At 51.2% G+C, this 21899-nt stretch overlaps 1 protein-coding gene across 1 annotated transcript in view; it reads left to right on the top strand.

Annotated features, from left to right (window-relative positions):
• Positions 1-21899, top strand: part of TRIM66 (tripartite motif containing 66) — a 46222-nt gene that overhangs the window by 5692 nt on the left and 18631 nt on the right. The window contains exons 3-11 of the mRNA XM_040631315.1: positions 10181-10284; positions 11701-11848; positions 12579-12711; positions 13023-13139; positions 14598-14712; positions 15284-15430; positions 17608-17725; positions 19132-20033; positions 21414-21575. Of these exons, the coding sequence (XP_040487249.1) occupies positions 10181-10284; positions 11701-11848; positions 12579-12711; positions 13023-13139; positions 14598-14712; positions 15284-15430; positions 17608-17725; positions 19132-20033; positions 21414-21575 (1946 nt within the window). The remainder of the gene's footprint in view (positions 1-10180; positions 10285-11700; positions 11849-12578; positions 12712-13022; positions 13140-14597; positions 14713-15283; positions 15431-17607; positions 17726-19131; positions 20034-21413; positions 21576-21899) is intronic.

Here is a 21899-nt window from a genome sequence, read left to right as displayed (position 1 = left end):
ATTCCCCTGGTACTGGGAAGGAGGCAGGCCGCATGGGGGTGGTGGGGGTGGGGGGAGGAATGTGCTAGCTGCTGCCAGCACTGCTTGGAAGGATATAGCTAGAGTAGACTTGCTGAGCCTTCCCTCAGTTCAAGGTAGCTGTAATTGATGGACAGGGTCTTGGAGGGGCCCCCTGTCTACTGGAACTCTCTCATTCAAGGGGGCCAGTCCTGGTTGACTGCTGTGGAGGCTAGAGAACAGGAAAGACCCTTGGAGCTTATCTCTAATCCCATGCTGCATAAAGGGAGCATCAGGAGTCCAGAAAGCCTTAGAATCCTGCTGAATGCCATAGTTATTACAGAGCCTGAAAAAAAATTCAGCTCCTTTGCCTGCCAATCCAGGGCGTGCCTGGACTTGAGGGCCAGTAGGAGCTGCAGACCTAGAGTAGGCTGCTGCCCTTGGTTCTCCCACTGTCACTCTGTCCAGGCCCGGTTGGAATTGGGAACAGGGGCTTTGCATGGAGTATGTCAGTGCAGTCCTTGGATTGACTCTTGAGATTTGACGTGAAAGAAGTAGAGGTGCCAGTCTATCAGATGAGATGAGCCTCGATCCATCCTACCTGTACCTTCTGCATTCCGCTATGGGCTCTTTCTTGGCCCTTCATGAAAGCTGATTTCGCAGTTGGGTGGTCCTACGAACGTGAGCTCTGAAAGCTGTGGACCATCATCTCCTGCCTCAGCTCTCGTGTCAGGTTCTGACTTGGGCTAGGATGGGCCACCTGGCCCTGCCCCACACTCTCTGGATCCCCTTGCCTGACATCACTTCACCTCTTGAATCCTCTAGCTTCAACCCTGATCACTCTCTTCTGTTGTGGGCCTGCTGCTCTAGCTACCTAAGAGGCTCTTGATTGCTTACGGTTCAGAACAGACACTTAGTGTGGCCTTCAGGTCTCTTTCCGATCTGACTCCAAACTAACTTTAGAGCCTCACCTCTGTCACTCCCCTCCATGAACCAGCTTTACCGATCTTTCCCCTAGAGGCCTCACATTTTGACATCTGCAATCCTCTGTTCATGGTATTCCCTCCTCCTGGAATACCCTCTTCTTGTTCCTAATGTCCTACCCCAGACGGAAGGTTGGCTCAAGTGTGACCCGGTTATCAGAACTTGGGCATGCAGGGGTGGAGGTAGACTTGGGAATAAGCAGGATCCCCATTACCAAGATTGAACCCCAAAGGGCGAGGCTAGAAGAATTGAAATAGCCATTGCTTTAGGCTAGGGACCAGCAAACTTTGTCTGTAAAAAGCTAGATAGTAAATATTTTTGGCTCCGTGGGTCCTATAGGCCCTGTTACCACTATTCAGCTCTGCCACTGCAGCGCAGATAATTCGGGAATGGATGGGCATGACTGTGTTCCAGTAAAGCTTTATTTCCAAAAAGGAGCATGCTGTGGTTTTCTGACCCCTGGTTTAGGCTCTGCCTGGGGAAATGGGATGGATTTGAACTTGTGAGTGGCATCAAGTAGGACTATCTGTGTAGGAGCCAGGCAGGCCAGAATCTGGGAGGGACCTGCAGGTAGGAAATAGTGTTAGGATGAGGCCTATGGGGGAAAGGCAGGAGGACATGGACAGAGTTAATTTTGGCTGCAATCTAAGATTGTTGGAAGGAGGGAAGTGGGAATTCTGGAAGGGAAATTCGGGGACATTTTGTGAAGGGTCATGACCAATTTAAGCTATTCTCTAGGCAGCGGAGAGACATCGGATACTTTCAGTCAGTGGAATACAATCAAATCTGTATTTTTGGAAAGTTATTCTGGCTTAGTGAGAAGAATGATTGGAAGAGACAAGACTGGATGCAGAAAGCCCTGCTGGGCGGTCACTGCAGTCGGCCTGGCCATTGCTTCCAGCTCACTGGTCCTTGAGCCAGTGCCGTCTGAATGCCTAAGAATCACTTGGGTAACTTGCCAAAAATATATAAATTCTTGGTCCCACACCCACACCCAAGAGATTTGGATTTGGTAGATTCAGGACTTGTAACAGACCCTCCAGATTTGTGAATCACTGGTCCAGCAAAGCAGGGTGAAGCCTGACCTAAAGAGGCTACTGATGTCAGAGAACATACAGCACACGTAAGATGGGGTTTGGGAACAGCGCTCTCCCTCCCTCTAACCTCTGGTCCTGACAGCCCCTCCACTGACTCCTTTTTCTTCACACACCACCACTCCCTCCCACAGCCTATTTTGGTCACACCCTATTGGTTCTCTTTGAAACGACTCTTCTGTCCCTTTCTTTCCATTGCTGCCCTTGTTTGGGACCCCGCTACTGCTAAACTGGACAAGACTTCCCCCTGACCCCCCCCGCCCCCCCTCCCCGTCCCCAGTTCATCAAGATAATCACAAAGCCCAGCTCTGTCCCTCTCAGAGCCTTTGCTTTCAGGATAAAGGTCAAGCTCCTTAGCTTAGCATTCAGGGCCCTTCAGGAACTTACTGTCCTGACAGTTTTTCCAAGCATCTTCCCTGCCATTCCCCACCCACGCGTTTCCTGTGCTCTCTGCTTTTACAATTATCTTGTACTTGTAGCTTTGCCCCCTCCTAACGTCTTCCCTCAACTCGACCCTGCTTTTCCTTCCCTTTTCTCTCCCTGCTTGTGTTCGACTGTTATCTCCCCGGGGTGGGGGCGGGGAGGGTAGAGTTAGCTGCCAAGGGACACCTCCCAGGACCTTTGTGCATCATAACTGTGTGTCTTCCCCATCCGAAGTCCTAATCCTCCACTTGTGACGGACAATTGGTCACTATGGCAACTGGCTGTGACGTCACAGGATAAGGACTTCAGGTGAAGTGGCAGGAGCAGGTGAGTGTGTAGGAGATAGATTTTAATGTCTGTCGAAGGTCTCCCCCCCACACCCTCCTTCCGTGCCGGGGGCATGGAGGGCTATCTCGGGCTCCTGCTGATTTTTAAAATGATGCGGTGAGAGCGTGTGCCTGGCATCTGCGTGCTGCAGCAGTGTGGGGCTGACAGAGTGTGTCAACTTGAGCTCTGGGTGTGCAGGCACCGCTGCTGCGTGAGCCTGTTATTCCGTTCTGGATTGCTATTTTGATACCCAGATTGCATCATTCTTCCTACGTATAAACAGGGGGTCCCCAGGGCCCTGCAGCTACTCACTTCTCCACCAACACTGTTGTTGTGATGAGCTCTATTTAAATGAGCTGCCGGATCGGGGCCGATCCCAGCCATACGTGAGCACTGTCATTTTGGGGAACATGGAGGGCTGAAGGATTTCTGGATCGAGTCCTAAAAGGCTGAGAGTGATGGCCTCCTGAGCCGTGCAGAGGGCGGCAGAGCTAGTTCCTGAAAGTTGAAAATCTCGTTTTCTTCCTTCTGAGCTGCTATTCCAAGGCACCCAGAGGATTAGGAAGGAGATGCAGCTAGGAAGAGAGTCGCCTCTTTGAGGTCTCCCTCTTGCTGTTCAGTTTGGGAAATTGCTGCAGAGCCTTCGAGATAAACAGGAACAGGAGGAGTCAACCAACCTTTTCTTGCAGGAGCGTCTCAGGTGAGCTGGAGAAATGCAGCCCCGGCTAAGAATGTATCAGAGGAAGGAGAGGACCCAGGGTGCTCCCTTTACCCCACCCAGGACCCAGTTCCCCAAGGGTTCGACCCTGCAGCCCCGCCGGCTGCAGCACGCGGGGTGGGTGTGCCCAGGCACTCGGTGAGCACCGTCCTCTGGGACCTGTGGTGGTCTCACCTGTCGCTCTTCTGACTTCTCTCCCAGGTGCTGCTCTCATCACAGGGCAGCAGGGCCACAGGTAAGCCTGCTGGCAGCCAGGGGCAGGAGCAGCAGTCCCCTTAGGATCGAAGTCTGCCTTTCTAGCAGGGACTGGGCATCTCGGGAGTGGGTGCAGTGTGTCTCTGGAGGGGGTGCTGCTTTGAGTTATGGGCTCGAGGAGGGCTGTAGGGGCTTTTGTGGTGGGGGGCTTAGCTGGTGCCTAGTACCCTGGGGCTGCCCTGGGGTGGGAGAGCGGGAATGGGTGGTGAGGATGGCCAACATGCCAGAGGATACCACCAGAGGGGCGGTTGGTTGGTTTGTTTTTTCTCCTTGCCTAGTGACTGACAGAGGCATAAGGAGGTAGAATATCTTACTTGTGGTTCCAGAGGTAGGTAATCAGGGACTGCTTAGTGGTTCAAGGTAGCACCTATATTTTATAAGGGCTCCGTGGCTTTCAGCTAAGTCCCTCCCTCTCCCTGGGCCTCCACGTCACCATCTGCATGGTGAGGGAATTGGCTACATGCAAAAAGCTAGGTCCATGCAGCTTTGGTTCTACAGGTGAGAGCTGGAGGAGGAGCGTCAGGCTGCTTCAGAGCGCGCCACTGTGCTGTGGGAGTCAGAGCTTGGGCCCCAGCTGTAAAGTTCCTTGGAGCTGTGGACAGGAGCTGTCGAATGAAGGACTTCTTAACCCTCAGTGGGCTGCATAGGGTCAGCCTCAGACTTATGCGCCTGGGGTTTATGGGTCCCTACCTGGTGGGCTGAGCTGACCCAATGCTAGCTTTCTTGAGACCTCCTTGGGATTTCTCTCCCAGCCTAGTCCCCTGGTCCCCAGGTTGCCTTGGCGCTGCTGTTCATGTCTGAAGGGTGGGCTACCCAGTCTTGACCCCCCTCCCTTGCTGCCTCACTAACCCTGAGCTCAGCACACTCTAGGCCCCGGCGGCAGTGGTTGTGGTGCCGACGCTCAGGCACCCTGAGCCCTTAGCTCCTGGGTGCTTCAGTGGAGCGGGGAATTAAGGGAGGCAGGATGTGTCCTCTAACTCACCACCAGTCCCCACGGTAGCTAGGTATCAAGACACCCTGCTGTCTGTCAGGAATCTGCCCTCTTCCCTTCCCTGCCGGAGGGGAGATACATCACAGCTGCATTCACTATGTTTCCTAACTTCTTTAAAACTGGACGGTCTTACCCTTCTCAGCTGTGTGGTACAGGGAAAGNNCTATCCAGCTCAGGTACGGGTGCAGGGGATGCTCTCTCCAAGGTGCTGGTTCTCAGACGTGGTTGTGTATTGGAATCACCTGGGGGATTTTAACAAATGCTTATGCCTGGATCCCACCTCCTAAAACTTTGATTTAGTTGGTATGGCCTGGACATCAGTATGTTTAAAGTGCTCCATAGGATTCAAATATGTAACAAAGTTTGAGAACCACTGGTCCTATAATATGAAACTATCCCCAGATTTATTACCAGGCAGAAAAAGTCTTCACCTGCCTTTTCTCAAAGATCGTATTTCTTAAAACTTGAAACACAGATGGGGCTGGCTCTGAGTTCCTTCTTTCCGGATTCCCATAATCCAAAGCTGGGTTCAGGTCATCATTAGAGTCTAATCATTATTATGGAATATTATATGGAATATATGGAATATCAGATCATGATCTCAAGGTAGTGAGATTGAGCCCCACGTCGGGCTCCATGGTGAGCACAGAGTCTGCTTGAGATTCTCTCTCCTCCCTCTGCCCCTCCTGCTTGTGTGTGCTCTCTCTCTTTCTCTATCTCTCTGTCTCTCTAAAATAAATCATGTTATGGAATACTTATAATAAAATTATTGAATTAATTGAAACAAAACTACCTTGTTTACACTTAAATTAGAGAGCTTTAGCGTAATGGAAAGGGCTGAGGTTTAGAATCAGAGAGACTTGGATTCCAATCATAGCTCTGCCCCTGTTTTGTGTGATCTTTGCCAGGTGGCGTCTTTTTGGAGCCTCAGTCTCCCCAGCTATGAAATGGGGATAATGCCTGACTCTCAGAGGTGGTTTGATGATCAAATGAGATAACATGCATAAAGGTCTGGTGCAGGGAGTGGTGGTAAGAGAATCATCTGCCCCACACCTGCCAGGGACCAGAGTGCTCACTCTTATGACAGGTGGACTGAACACCTTGGGCTTTAAGAGCTTCTGTCCCAGGCTCCTGTGTCCCCAGGAGAACCTCTCGTGCCTGTGACTTCTTCTTTGGGGAGGCAGAAGCTGCACTTCCTCTAGGGATGGTTCTGTGTGGCCTTTGGGTCTTGGCTCTACATTGCTCAGAATTGATATTCCTGTGTATGAAATAAAAGCTTAAGGCTATTACTTGAATAATCCAAACAGAAAAACAGAAGTGCATCTAAATATTTTATGTAATCCTTTTTTAAAATATGTATTAATAACTATTAAATATTAAATGTTAAATATTATAAGCAGATATTTGGTTATTTTATATACACATCTGCAACCCTATGGGTTCATGTATTCCAGTTGTCTCAAATAAAATTTTGGGGGCAGCTGGGGGGCTCAGTCAGTTGAGCGTCTGACTCTTGATGTGAGCTCAGGTCTTAATCTCAGGGTCGTGAGTTCAAGCCCCGCATTGGGCCTCACACTGGGTGAGGAGCCTACTAAAAAAATAAAAAAATAAAAAATAAAAATAAGTAAAGTAAAACTTTGTTTTGGTATTCACATTGAAGAATGGGGAAACCTATTGAAACAAAAGCTCAAAGTTAACGCAGCTTGATGGGGGTTAGGGACCTTCTGAAGGAGGATAAGAATTTCTGGACAAAGACGTTGTGACCTGGGGCACGTGGGTGGCTCATTCAGTTAAGCGTCCAACTCTTGATTTTGGCTCAGATCATGATCTCAAGGTAGTGAGATTGAGCCCCACGTCGGGCTCCATGGTGAGCACAGAGTCTGCTTGAGATTCTCTCTCCTCCCTCTGCCCCTCCTGCTTGTGTGTGCTCTCTCTCTTTCTCTATCTCTCTGTCTCTCTAAAATAAATCTTATTTTTTAAAAAGATTTTATTTGTCAGAGAGAGAGAGAGCATACAAGCAGGGGGAGGGGCAGGCAGAGGGAGAAGCAGGCTCCCTGCTGAGCAAGGAGCTCGATGCGGGACTAGATCCCGGGACCCTAGGATCATGACCTGAACTGTAAGGCAGATGCCCAACCGACTGAGCCACCCAGGGCCCTAAAATAAATCTTTAAAAAAAAAAAAAAAGCTGTTGTGACCGAAAGAGAGCACGCATGTCCTCTGTGTCCGCTCTGGGCCCCACAGCCTCCCTGGGACCTGCTCGTACCACAGCCATGGTGCTCCAGCTCCGCTGTCTGCTGTAGCTGCCCCTCTTCGGTGGGATGAGCTATGAGATGTAGGCCCCTCCTAAGCCATAAGCCTGTCCCCTGACTTGCTGACCAGGGTGATAGGCAGGTCACTGTTTGGCTCTTTGCCCCATCCAGTCTTGTCCAGGGGAATATTTCTGAAGCTTGGCTGGAGGAAGCAGAAGAAGAGGGTTGGATAATCCACAACTTGCTGTTATTTCTGTTCCCTTCATTTTAACGCTCTAGAAAGTAAGGTTCAGGGGAAAGGGGTCACTTACCTGAGGTTACACAGATAGCGCCAGCCTGGGCCTGGAACCCACATCTCCCAATTCACAGCCTTTCCCAAGCACCGCACCTCTGCTCTGGATCAGACCTGATTCCTTTAGCGTCCTGCCTGGCTTTTTTTCTGATCACCCTGAAAACTTCCAGATGACTTCTTACTACTTTCAGTGGCTGCGAGTACAAGGAATATGCATGGGATACCCAGACCCAAAAGAAATGTAATTGTCCAATCTGCTAAAAATTATGCACTATCCTTTAGTGCCAATTGTGGATTATTTTTATATGCAGACATATGAACAGATAGTTAAAATGCAATGTGATATTTGTCATACTAGAAGGATGTTCATGGTGCTGTGGGAACTCAGAAGAGGGAATAATTAACTCATCCTGAGGGAAATCAACCCGCTTCTCCAAGGTAGAACGTTCAAACAGGTTTGAAAGGATGAAGAGGAGTTTATCTGAAAAGGAGGGGAGAGGGAACGGCACTTTCACGAACAGAGTTAGGCAGAGGTTTGATATTGAGAAGACAGCAGAGATGTTTGCCCTGGCAAGGACACCAGGTGTGTGGCAGGTGAAGCTGAAGATGAGACTAGAGAGAGGGAAGGCCGGCTTGGAGGGCACCGTGAGCACCAGGATGGGGACTTGGGCATTTAAGGCCAGGGGCAGCAGAGGGTGTGCTATGAGGCCTCGTCTGATCTCTTCAGTTATTTCTCTTTTTTCATGAGGTTAATGAGATGGATGTTTGGGCGTCTGCTGCCAGGGGCTTAGCAGCCTTGTGGAAATCATTTTCAACAAAATCATTTCAACAAAATCATTTCTGACCTGGGGGTAGATGAGGAGGGTCTCCCCAGGACGAGCCAAGTGGAAGGGAGGGACAGTCACCCGATTCCTCTGAATGATGACACCTGTGAAGAACATTCTTCTTCACCTCCGGCCACTGTTCTTGACAGGCAGGAGAATATCTGGGAGATGGTAGATCCATGGCTCTGTGAAGGCTGGGGAGGGTTTCTTCGGTGGGAGAGGCTGGGGGGGGAAGGAGAGAAAGAGTATTGAATTTTTACTTTGCATGAAGTCGTGGATTTTGATTTTTCTAGGATAGATGAGTTAGCTGTTGCTGCATTATGAGACACTCAAGACTCAGTAGTTAACAAAAACTGTATTTTACTGATGATTCTGTAGGTCAGCAACTTGGACTGAGACTCTTTGGGTGGTTCTTCAGGGCTTGGCTAGGCTTGGCTGTGCTCACTCCTATATCTGTGTTCAGCTGGTGGGTCCGTTGGGGCTAACTGGTTTACGATGGCTTCCGGTGAGACCCGGAGACGACCAAGGCATCGGTCTGCGTGGTCTCTCATCTCCCAGCAGGTCTAACCTGGGGTGGTTCATGTGCGCGGTCTTAGAGTTCTGAGAGCAGAGCAGAATCATACGAAGCCACTTGAGGTCCAGGCTTGGAACCTGTTCAGTGTCACCTCTGCTGTGCTCTGTTGGCCAGAGCAGGTCATGAAGGTAGCCTTGCTTCCAAGGGTGGAGGGTAGACTCCACCTTTTAAAGGTTAGGATTGCACGAGCATGGATGCAGGGGCAGAAGAGCTTGTGGCCATGTTTTTGCTTGACCTCTCAAGACTCTCTGACTTCGATCACCTGGGAGAGTTGATAATTGAGGTCCTGGCCTTGCCGTGAATGGGATATGAGAGCTCTTTTGAATTCACAGTCAACATTTGCGGAGGATTAGGTGCTTTCTCAAGCATTATTTAATTGAAACCTCATGGCAACTCTTCTTTTCCCTTCCTGTTTTACATCTGAAGAAACCGGAGCACAGAGGAGCTAAGTGAGATTAAGTGACTTGCCCAACCAAGGTCACTGGGTGGTAAACCTGGTATTTAGACTTCGGTTGGTCTGACTGCAACTGCCAATGTATCATTTCGATGATATGAGTCCAAGGAGGTTGCGGTGGTTGTGCTGCATTCACTGCCATAGCCACCGCTTTCCAGGTCACCCGCATGCCTGGTCACAGGCACCTGGCCCCACTCAGGAGCCTCATTTCCTTGCATGCAGTGGGCTTCCTGCTCTCAAGGTGGGCCAGAAGAGCACTCTAGTCTCCAGGGTGGCTTATGTAGTCCAGGAACCCTCTATGCTGAGGAAAGTGTTGGAGATGGTTACATTTCTCTAGGGAAAGGGGTTAGGACAAGATGTTCATGTTCGCAGGTGAGACATACACATGTGCGGTGCATGCAAACATGGCTAGATGGAGAAGGCCCAGCAAAAGCCCTCTGAGCCCCATGGGCAGACTGATTGGTATTGGCAGGAGTAAGAGAAAAATACCTCTAAGATGAGTAGGCAGGGAGGCCTTTACTTTCTCTGGGGAGAGTTTGCTCAAAGCTCTAGCTGTGAGATCTTTAAAGGCATTCTGCTGTGTGGGAACCTTAGTGGCTAGATCTATTCCCTGGGCTAAACTGACCCCTGGAACTTAGCCAGTAACAGGAGTTGGGCTCTCAGAGCTGGGGACTGAGGAGTGGGAGCAGCAGGAAGGCACCCAGTTATCAGAACCAGAACAGGGTCGGGCCTATGATAGAGTGGCTCATGAGGAGGGCAGGAAAGTAGGACCAGGCCTAGACAAAGATGCGAGGAGGTCTGTTGGGTTGACCCCTACTGGGATGGTCATGTCCAGAGTACCTAGATGGTAAGTGCAGGCCATGACATCAAACGTACTTCATTTTGGCATGAGTGGTATTGGCACATACCTTGGTGTTGTGTATTAAAAGGCCTCGTGTCTAGGCCTTATGTATAATCTGCCATGTTGCCCTGACTCTGCTTTTTTGCCTCCCTCCCAGAGCTCATCTCCTGTCCTGGGTGTAAGCGAGTATACCTTACCAGGGATGTAACTGAACATTTTTTTCTGCAGTGCGTTTCTACTGGGCGATCCAAGATGGCCAGGGTAAGTCAGGACAAGTAAAGAAACAGCTGATCCTTTTCAGAAATTTTTGGGGCCCCTGTCTATAAATTCACCTGTTCACCCATCACTTCATCTGACTTGTTACTCCTTCAGTTTGCCTGATTGTATATCCATCCATCCATCCATCCATCCACCCACCTACCCATCCTTCCTTCTATCCAAAGAGTATGAAAATATTTGAGTTGGGGAAAGTAAATTGGGGGTATTTTTCTGTCATAGCTCTTACTGGAAAATGTTAGTACTGAGCTTTTATTTCCTTTTTTCTCCCCCTGAGTTGAAACTTATACACCAGCTTGAACTAAATGGGTTCATCAGTCTTGCCTGTATTTCACAACTAATACCTTTTCCCTGAGTTTCTGAAGTTTTGCATCACTTACCGACTGGCATCTCCTGTTCCTCTCTCCTCTGGGGTACCCTTGCCTCTGCATTTGATCCATTTGGCCAATCTGCTTACTCGGTGCTCTATCTAACGCTTATTGAATGTCTGGCACGTGCCGGGCCCTGTGCTGGGTGCTAGGGAGACAGACACCCATGTTCTCTTTTCTTAAGGAATTCATAGTTTAATTAGTAAAACTCGTATTTCTCTTCTTCTCCCCTCCCCCACTGTGGGTTTGTCAGATGCCAGTACAAGGACACTGTCAGAATCCACATCATTTTGACGGCCTGTATTATTCAGGCCCAGACAGGCCAACTTTTTCCAGATCTCCTTTTTTACTCATGATTTGCATTAGCCCTGCAAGAGATTTGCTGACCGAGTGAATGAACGTCCGGACTAGGAGAGGACTAGGTTCTCCTGGGCGCGGCAGTTGTGGAAGCTCGGCTCTGAGAGTTGCCGTATGCTTGTTCTCTCTTGGCCGTATGTGATCATCTCTCTGTGTCCTCCCGCAGCTGTGGCTTCTCCCCTTTCGCAGGCACACGGAATTTTCTGTTTTTGCCTGTGCTCTCCAATCTCACTCCCTTGCCTGGCAGACCTGTGCTTGTCATTCCCTATCCCATCGGAAGTCACCTCCTCATGACGTAGTTCCTGGCACTTCCTAGGTTCAGCCCCTGGGAACCCCCTTTGCTTCCTTAGCACTTGGCGTGGCCTTTTATCGCAGCATCACCCACTGACCGTGACCGGCCGCCACCCCGTGCAGGCTGTGCGTGCCTGGGGAGCCCCACCTTGCCTTACTTACTCGGGTGTTCTCATCCGCAGCACGGGACTTGGGGGAATAGCCCCTGAGGCCGCTCTTGTTTTAGTCACAGAGGATGCTTTGCTTCACAAGCCACCATGTGGCCCTCCCAGGCGGCTCTCCAGAATTGACTGCCCTCCAGGGAACAGCCCTCCAGGCGCCCAGCCCCTCCCCGAGGCCACCCTGGAGGAGGATCCAGTGTGACCGCTGACCTCTGTGCTTGCAGAACTGCTCCGAGTGCAAGGAGAAGAGGGCGGCGCACATCCTGTGCACCTACTGCAACCGCTGGCTGTGCAGCTCGTGCACCGAGGAGCACCGGCACGGCCCTGCCCCCGGGGGCCCGCTCTTTCCCCGCGCCCACAAGGGACCGCCAGGTAGCTCTCGCTGCAGTCCTCCCTGGCTCGCGCGCCCCCAAGCAGCGCTGGGCGGCAGACTTCCGGAGAGCGGCTCGTTCTCACCTTGTTTCCCTACTGGGGGTGAGGGTAGGGGTGGCCTCCGAGCCTTTCTCAGGGGACAGGTTCACGCTGGGCTCTCCCTTTGGGGGGGGGGACAGGGAGGAGTGAGTGTGAGCGAGATGTGCAGGGAGAAGTAGTCATGAATTATCGTGGGAGCCAGCTGAGTTCCCTGCTTTCACGTCCATTCAGAGCCATCATACCTCACTTCTATTTAGTGACTTGCCTAATTACACAGCCCGGATCAGGGCTTATCCATTTGTCCACCCAGTGCCACTTGTTTTCAATGACAGCCTCCTTGACCGTCTTTGCCCAAGGTCCTTGAACCATGGGAGGGGTTTTACCTTTGTCGCACCCACAGGAACCAAAGTTAAGGATCCAGTGTGATCTGGCTTGGACCCCCCCCCCCGGGGTGCCTGGGGCTGGGCATCATGTGATTTCTGTGCAGCTGCGCAAGTCCCGCCAGGCTCAGCTCACATTCTTCTTTGTGCTCCTAAAACCTCCCTGGCCCAGAGAGAGGCCTCTCCCGCTTGCTTTCCCTCCAAGCTCTGGGTCTCCCCTGTGTCCACTGAGGGCTGAGGGCTGCTCAGTGGAGCTTATCTGAGCGTCTTTCTGAGCAAGAGAAGCCCACTTTCTCTGTCTTCTCTGGCAGGAGTGAGTGGTGGTTCTGGGGACTTCGCCTTGTACTGTCCTCTACACACACAGGAAGTGCTCAAGCTGTTCTGCGAGACCTGTGATGTGCTCACGTGCCACAGCTGCCTCATGGTGGAGCACAAAGAACACAGGTGCGGTGGGCCGGCTGCCTGAAGGGGCCTCGGGAAGGCTCTGGACTCTGCTTTGCTAGCGCTGGGCTCGCGGTGTGTCAAAATCCTCTCCCTGCCTACGCCAGGCTGGGGCCCTGAGGCTGCATTTTTTTCCTCTGCTCCCACTGTGGGCCTTTTCTGGAGAAGGCCTGAAGGGCCAAGACTCAGCGCTTTCCCCAGATGTAACCTAGCTTCTGTGGGCCTGGCTGGGACAATACAGTGGGGGTTCTTGCTTGGCTGGTGTGCTCAGAAGTCTCGGCCCTCCTCAGCTTTTTCTCTGCCTCCTCCTTTAGGTGCAGACATCTTGAAGAAGTTTTGCAGAACCAGAGGATGCTTCTAGAAAGTGTGACTACACAGGTGGCTCATAAGAAATCTAGTCTACAGACATCTGCAAAACAAATTGAGGACAGGTAACACACACTAGCCCCTCGCCAATGCTGGAAATGCTACGTTTCCTGACATCCTGGATCCTGATACCAGGCTAACAGATGTAGTACTTATGAAGAATGCAGGAGGTTAAGCAGATGTGGACATATGTCCCAGAAGGCATATGTCCTGGAACTTAGAGGTCTTGTGGCCACTGAAAGGGCTTTGGGTCATCACTTGGTAGATGGAACCACGCTAGGTCAGGATAATCAGTGTGAGTTTGGGCGTAAGCACATGCCTTCTGAATGTGGCCATGACATAGCCAGAGGTAGGTGCTTGAGAACAAGGGCAAAAGCAGATCCTGGGTTTATCATGAAGACGCATTAAGTAAATGGCAATCTGCCCTTTATCCGCCCTTTCCCAGTGTCTTCCGTACAGATCTACGAATGATATGGGACCATTGATGGTTAGTGTGGGAAGAGGAATTAGTAGGTACTAAGAGCTCATCATGAGGCAGGCACTGGGTTGGGCAAGTACATGCAGGATTTTGTGTAGTTCTTATAATTCTTTGTGTCTCCATCATACTGATGACGAGACTGAGATTCAGAGAGGTTAGGTGACTTGTCTGAGACCACTCAGCTAGTCAGTGACTGAACTGGATTTAGAAGCTAGATCTGTATGACTTCAAACCCCATGTTCTCTTTTTTTTTTTTTTTTTTTTAAGATTTTATTTATTTGACACAGAGAGAGAGCACAAGTAGGGGGAGCAGCAGGCAGGGGAAAGGGAGAAGCAGGCTTCCCGCCAAGCAGGGAGCCCGATGCGGGGCTCAGTCCCAGGACTCTGGAATCATGACCTGAGCCGAAGGCAGACGCTTAATGACTGAGCCACCCAGGCGCCCCTCCCATGTTCTTTTTTTTAAAACACTTTACTGATCTATATGCCATAACATTGCCCTTTTAAAATGTACAATTCAGTGGTTTTCAGTATATTCATAGAGTTGTGTAAATCAGTATTACTGTTTACTTCTAGAATACTTTATCACTCCCAAAAGACACCCGACACACATTAGTGGTCACTCCTCACTCCCCCCAATATCCCCAGCCCCTGGCAGCCACTAGTTTATTTTCTGTCTCTGCCCATGCTCTTTGTACTGCATGGACTTGTTTAATGGATATCCACCTTTTTAAGACAACAGATGACATGACTCACTCTCTCTGTGCTGCCTCCAGTGCTGTGTAAGTAGTGAGCTGCTGGTGACCTAAGGTTTACCTAGAGAAAGCCTGGTCAAGCTTTGGGCCGTTGGCCCACTTAGATCAAGTGGGCTGGGCTGTACAAAGGTTAGGATGGTGGAGGAACGCTCTCATTTCTTTATATTTGGTGCCTGCTGGGCCCTGATCTTCATAGGCAGCCTCTAAGTTGTTGGCTATTATGTTTGCTGTCTCTAGGCCTTCACAGGCCTGGAGGGAGGGGTTCACCGTGCTCTGTCCTGTTCTGTTTATAGGATTTTTGAGGTGAAGCATCAACACAGGAAGGTGGAAAACCAGATCAAAATGGCCAAGATGGTTCTGATGAATGAGCTGAACAAACAGGCCAACGGGCTCATAGAGGAGTTGGAGGTACGTGTGGACAGATGGGTCCACATGGATGGGTTGGTGTTCTCCCTAGTTCTCCTCAAAAACCAGGCACATACCAAACTAGTCCCTGGGCTCAGAGCTGCCTGAGCTGGAATTCGGATGTGCAGTTTCCATAGCTCTGTACTGTTCCCTAGATCTTAAAATGTCCAGTGTCATTTGGGGAGCATGGCTCGTTGAGGGCTAGAAAGTCAGTTCAAACTCCCATCAGTGCTATGGCTTTAAGGCACCCACCTTTCTGGACTATGCAGGCTTATAGCCTCGGAGGAGAGGGTCGTGAAAAGTTATGCCCGAGAGATGTATACATTTGTTCATGTCCTCATTCATTTATCACCCATTCCACACTGGCACTAGAAAATCCACCCACCTTCCTCCCTCCCTTCCCACGTCCCTCTGCCACCCAGGGCGGCAGCCTGTCCCACTGTCATCCGCTCGGGGCACAGTCTCATCTGACCCCATCAGGGTTCACACTGACACCCAGGCCACCAGACTCCCCAAGCAGGTGGACTGAAGTCCAGGAACGGGATGAGGGACTGTCGTCTCTGTCCGTACCCAGAGCATTACTAATGAGAGAAAGCAGAAGCTGGAGCGGCAGTTCCAGAGCATCATGGCCCTGAGCCGTCAGTTTGAGCATGTGCAGAACTTCATCAGTTGGGCTGTCTGCAGCAAAACCAGTGTCCCTTTCCTGTTCAGCAAAGAGCTGGTAAGAGCTCCAACTCATCAATCACTGCTTTGGGGTTAGTAAGTGAAAAGTATCTTTTACCAAACCCCCCAGTGCCAAGGACAGCTGCTGAAACGGTCTTGCTTTCCTCCAGGCAAGTCAGGTGGGAAATTCTGTAGTTCTGTGTGAGGTCATGGATTCAGACATGAGCCTGGACACTAACCGTGTTCTGGACGTCCCAGAAGACAGTTGTTTGGGTTAAATGGGGGCTAAGAGGGAAGGAGCCATTGAGGATGATGTTGAGGTATTGGGCTTGTGAGGGTGGTGAAGACCAGGAGAAGGGGCGAGAATTTTGAAAGAAGTTGGTGGGGTTCGTATTGGGATATGTTGACTGTAAGGCGCCTGCAGGGCATCTCAAAGTAGACGTCCAAGATCTGTGTCCACTGATGGGTCTGGAAGTCAGAAGGAAAGTCAGGACTGGGAATAGAAATGCGGGAGTCACCGGGGCATTGGTGGTGTCACTTCAGAAGAGTGTGTGAGGGAAGAAAGACAAGACATCTGGAACCGAGGGAAATAGTAGCATTCTCAGCATAGACAGAGGAAGCAGAAGAGTGAAGGAGGGTGAGAAGCAACAGTCCGAGATGATTGCAGGAGAAAAGTAGGAGGGGTTGGTGCACAGAAATTAACAAGAGTTTCGAATTTCAAGTGGTCAGTGTTATTATTACTATCTAAGTGAAAGAGGATGAGTGGTGAAGAGAAGCCTTGAGATCTGGGATTCCAGAGGTCCCTGGTGATCTTTTGAAAGAAATCCCAGCAAAACAGGAGGGTGAAAAGCTAGAATGAGGGGACTGAGGAGAGGAGGGGAGGAAGTAGGAACAGAAGTGAAAAGAAGGGAAATAAGGTAGTTTGAGAAGGAGACAGAGTTGGGGGATTGATTTTAAGTATGGAAGACATTTGCGCAAGTGTATTTGGGAGAAGAGGTTGATGACAGAGAAAAGAGATGGGTGGTGGAGTGAGCATACTGAGAAGACAGAGAGAACCAGTTGGCTCTAAACATAAAAGGCACTTCCTCTGAAGAGGGAGGACAGGAAGGTCTCCGTGTAATGTTTGGAGGTAGACAGGGTACCAGTTTGGGGCAGTTTGTCTTTTATGTCTCTTGTCCTTTCTGAAGTAGGAGATAAGAGGGTTAGGCACTGGGTAAGTGGAATTGATAAGAGAAGTGAGGACTTTAGTCGTCAAGGACAGTGGAAGAGGAAGCCAACAAGAAAAGAAGTGAAAAGAGAAAGAACAGCAGGGTGCCCCTGAGATCAGTGGTCACTGAAGAGACCCCAGAAAACATGGCTTTGGGATGGCTGGATTGACCTAAGGTTAATGGACAGTGGTGATGTGGACGGAATTAGGCCCTACTGATAACGTTACTGAAAATGATGGGAAGCTGGGCCGGCCCTAGACACTGGTGGAGTGGGGCTTGGGGAGTTCGGTGAGGCTGGAGAGCGTGCTCAGAAAGAGCGAGAGCGAGTTAGAGCAGGGGGTCAGTTATTGCAGATGAAGGTCTCTAGATGAAGAAAAGGTCTGGGTATGGTGCCCGAACTGAGAAGAGAGGTGAAGGTGACTGACACTAAGGAGATGGAGGAAGGAGAGGCCAAGACGGCGACTGGGACATTAGTTAACTAGATGATGGCAGGGTGAGTTGGATACTTGCCAAAGTCCTAGATGCATGGGCGAGTTCATGATAGGAGATGGATGCAAGGGATGAGGGAGGAGGAGGGCAGTTGATGAAGATGGGAGTTTTACATGTGGGTGGAAGGATAACGGTGGGGAGCCCAGAGAATGTTTGCCCCCATAGGCTTTTACATTGAGGTTATGGTAGAATGAATGGAACTCTTGAGAGGGTTGCCAGGTAGGTGATATCCTGAGGGAGAATTACAGACCATTCAAGTCCCTATAAGAGTGTAGGGGGAGGGGACAAGAGCAGGGGAAGGGATGTGAAGATATCAAGATGCAAGGAAATGAGCATATGGGGGACCGAAGGCTAAAGACCCGTGGCTCCGAGCCCTTCAGCCTGTCTGGAGAGTGAGGGAGAGGAAATGAGCATATGGGGGACCGAAGGCTAAAGACCCGTGGCTCCGAGCCCTTCAGCCTGTCTGGAGAGTGAGGGAGAGGGCGTTGTCATTCAGGTGCAGGACGCCCAAAGAAATGACCTTTGGTGCTGTTGTCAGATTGTGTTTCAGATGCAGCGACTGCTGGAGACAAACTGCAACACAGATCCCGGCTCCCCTTGGAGCATCAGATTCACCTGGGAGCCTAACTTCTGGACCAAGCAGCTGGCTTCCCTTGGTGAGGCTTTTACCTAATTTCTAAAAATGAGTAGAGCGCATCTGCTTAGCTTACTGGGTAGGTCAGCGTATGCCCAAGAGGAAGCACTCCCTGAGACTGTCAGTGGTCATGGAGTCACTCAGCAGATCTCCGTGTGTGTGTGTGTGGGGGGGGGAGTTGGGGAGTGGGGACAACTTCAATAGCAGTGGCAACACAGGGCCTTTGTAACAGGACCAGTTGAAATCTGAGCTTTCCATTCTGCATGAATGCCCCGTTACCTTGGTTTCATTGCTGGAGAGGAGACAAGACAGTGGCCCTGCTCTCCAAAATGCTGGATGGCAGTGCAGGTGAATCTGTGGTCCAACAGGGGTATTCGTGTGTGTAGGCACAAAATGGGTTATCAGCATCAGAGAGAGGGAGGGAGGGAGAGTGGCAGTGTCACCCCCCCCAGCCCCCCTTGGAGCTGAGATGTAAGCAGATAATTCCTGAGCTTCCCTGCTGTGTGATTTCCTGGAGTTAGTCTTAGGCAGAGTGTAGACAACTTGAGGTTGTGCTTGGGTTGATGGCTCGATATAGGATTGTTATGCTAATGGCCACCCGCTGCCTTCATCTGGGGGGTTAACGTCTAGGAAAGTTTCTTGAACTTGACAGAGTGAGGAATAATATTTAGGTTTATTTTTTGCTTCCCTCTCCCCTTTGATTTAATTCAACAGACCTTTGGTGGGCCCCTGCTGTGGGTCAGCACCCCATGCTGGGCACCAAGGGACCAAAGGTGAATAGAACACACCTCTGGCCCTCAAGTTACTGAGTCTTCCCCCAAGTAAGCCTCATCAAAACAAGGATGGAAGAAGCCATGAGACTGAGCTGGAGATAGATACTGTCTATTCGTGGGCCAGGGCCCGGAGACCCCAGGACAATGCTGGCACTTGCTGCTGACCTGATGTTGGGGCTCTCTGACTCCTTCCATCCTCCTTGCCCAAAACACAGCCCCCCCAGACCTATATTTGGAGACTTGGTCATTTGTCCCAGGGTCAGCTCTCTCTCCTTTGCAGTTTTCCAGCATGCTACCTCCCCACCCCAAATGTTGTTGTTGTTGTTGTTGTTGTTGTTTTGGTCTGAGTCTGTGTTAAAAGGAGCGAGTGCTGTTTGAAGGAGCCCACGGTTTCTCTAGTGGGATGCAGAGTGAGGACGGAGCATCTGGTAAAAGCTGAGCTCATGTCTCAAATGCCCCTGGTCCGCAAAGGTCCACACTGGTTCTATTGCTGGCAGCATTCTAGGCCGAGTCTTGGAGATCAGGGGTCGAATTTGTTCATCTCTGCACGTAGTACAGGTTTATGGAGTGATTTCTTTTGGTCCCAGGAGCATGAAGTGGCAAGCGGGGAGCAAATGCAGATTACCTTTGGAAACACTCTGTTCTGAATTTCCAGGCTGTATAACAACTGAAGGTGGACAGCTGTCCCGGGCGGATGCTCCTGCTTATGGAGGCTTACAGGGACCGTCATCCTTTTATCAAAGCCACCAGTCCCCAGTGGCTCAGCAAGAGACTCTTAGCCACCCCTCACACAAGTTCCAGTCTCCAGCACTGTGTTCCTCCTCTGGGTGCTGCTCCCACTGCTCCCCAGACTCGCCCTCCCTCAAAGGCCAGGTCCCCCCACCCAGCATACACTCAGCCCATAGCTTTAGGCAGCCCTCTGAGATGGCACCCCCACCACTGGGGTCTCTGCAGTGCTCTACCCTGCTGCCCAGGGAGAAAGAGCTGGCTTGCAACCCTCAGCCCCCAAAGCTGATGCAGCCCTGGCTGGAAACGCAGCCCCCCGTGGAGCAGGAGAACACGTCCCAGCGACTGGGGCCGCAGCTGACTTCCCAGCCTGTATGCATCGTGCCCCCGCAGGATGTTCAGCCGGGAGCCCATGCCCAGCCTGCCTTACAGACGCCCTCTATCCAAGTCCAGTTCGGCCACCACCAGAAGCTGAAGCTCAGCCACTTTCAGCAGCAGCCACAGCAGCAGCTGCCCCCGCTGCCCCCTCCGCCGCCTCCAGCCCAGCAGCCGCCGCCACCTCTACCTCCAGCCCAGCATCCGGCTTCCAGCCAGCACGGGAGCCCTCCTGGGCCCGCCTGTTCCCAGAACGTGGATATAATGCACCACAAATTTGAGCTGGAGGAGATGCAGAAGGACCTGGAGCTCCTCCTTCAGGCCCAACAGCCCAGCCTACAGCTGAACCAGACCAAGTCTCCTCAGCACCTTCAGCAAACCATCGTGGGGCAGATCAACTACATCGTGAGGCAGCCAGCACCTGTCCAGTCCCAGAGCCAAGAGGATGCCGTGCAGGTGAGCCTCAGGGTGGCCTGGGGGTGGGGGCTCATGCTCCCCCTGTCCTGGGATCGTGCGGCAAACACAGCCTCCCCAATCCCGGGGTGGCATGGGAACAGCGTTTCTTCATCTGAGGGCGGTCTTAAACTCAGCTCTCACATTTCAAGTCCTCCCTGGGCTCCCCTGCCCATCTCAGGAAAGCTCCCCAAAACACAGTAGTCCCAACAGAGATCGGGACTTAATACCCTCCAGAGTGGCCCGGCTTAGCCCTGCCCTCCTAGATGAGTCCAGCGACCTTGTCCATCAATAGAACCTTCCGAGGTGCGCCGGACTCCTCTCCCACTGCCAGGACAGAAGGGAGGCTGTCTCTTATCTTGTGACCTCCCACTTCCCTTGCTGGGAACTTCGGAATCTCAGATGGAAGGGAAAGCTTAAGGAGCGGAGGGAAGGTATGCCTTAGATGGCGGCGGGCAGCATCTTTAGAACACCGCACAGCTATAGACTGAAAATTTGTCTCAAGCGTCCTAAGCTAGGGATGTTTTATACGCACTGTGTCATTTATCCTGTCAACAGTGTTAGGTAGGCATTGCCATCGTGTTTTACACAAGTGGGGGTTGGAGACGGCATGCCCTTTGCCTGGAGATCCTAAAACACTGAATGACAGAGCCAAGACTTGGATCCTGGTGTGCTGACTGTAATTCCACAGGAGAGGACTTGTTCTCTCCCTGGGGGCGGGGGGGGGGGTGATGAAGGCTGCTGCTCTCTGCTCTCAGCTCAGAGCCAGTGAGGAGGTGCACATCGTACCTCTGGGATCTGTGCTGCATTCCACATCTTCACCCGTAACTCGTGCTTGTCCTTTTTTCCAGAGCTTCCTGTTCTAGCCCCTTCTCCCCATCCTTTCTCACTTTTCCCCCTGTGGTGTCTCCTTTAAATCTGTAATCACATTTATATCTTCAAAGCAGCTCTATGGACTTCTACTTCATTATAAAATAGAAGGCCTCACACTTATGCTTTAGCACTGGCAATGTCAGGTCATGCTTCAGATGTCTCCCTCTGAGGCTCAGTTCCTTTGAGGAGATAGGACATTATCCTGAGGATGGCAGAGAAAGGTCTAGGGTTCATCGAGGACCACAGACAAAATGTTCAGTCAGAAGTGTGAGGATCGCTGTGGTGAATATGACAGAGTTAGCCCAGAATTCTCCGTTTGGGTTCTATCCCAAGCCTGTCATATCAGGATGTAGTCTTACAAAGTGTTTAGATAAGAGGATCTTTCTGAAAAACTTTTCAGCAGCTCACAATGCGTAGCTGGTAGCAATGGGCAATGCAGGGTGGGCATTAGCCTTTGCCGCCGCTGCTCTTTGCGGGAAAACCCACCCAAGTTCTTATTTTCTCCTTCAGGCTTCAGACGAGCCGCCAGCATCTGAAGGTCCAAAGCCAGCTCTCCCTCTTGACAAGAATACTGCTGCTAACTTGCCCCAGGCGTCTGGGGCGGAAACCCCTCCCGGTGTCCCCCCACTGGACGGCACCATCCAGCACTCCTCTCCGAATGTGGTGAGAAAGGTACCAATGAAGCCTGCTTTCCCTGACCACAGGGGACCCACTACCAGCCAAGACCCCGGGGACCTGGATGAGGATGACTGGGTGGGGGGAGGAGTGTCCCTGTTCCATCCCTGGGTATTACACAGCCCTGACTCATGCCTTCTGTCCTAATGAGTCAGCAACGCAGGTCCTCCTTCATGCCCATTTCCACTCCCACATACACACTTAAAATGGGACCAATTGGGCTTCGTTTAGAGTGGAAGGGGGAAGGAAAAGGGAAAGAAAGCCAGTTTATGACATGCTTACGCTGTGCCTGGAATGGTGCATGGGGCTTCATGGTTCTGT

Source organism: Ursus maritimus, unplaced genomic scaffold, assembly GCF_017311325.1.
Source record: "Ursus maritimus isolate PB19 unplaced genomic scaffold, ASM1731132v1 scaffold_16, whole genome shotgun sequence".
NCBI classification, from domain to species: domain Eukaryota; kingdom Metazoa; phylum Chordata; class Mammalia; order Carnivora; family Ursidae; genus Ursus; species Ursus maritimus.
This window is presented reverse-complemented; position numbering and strand designations above follow the sequence as displayed.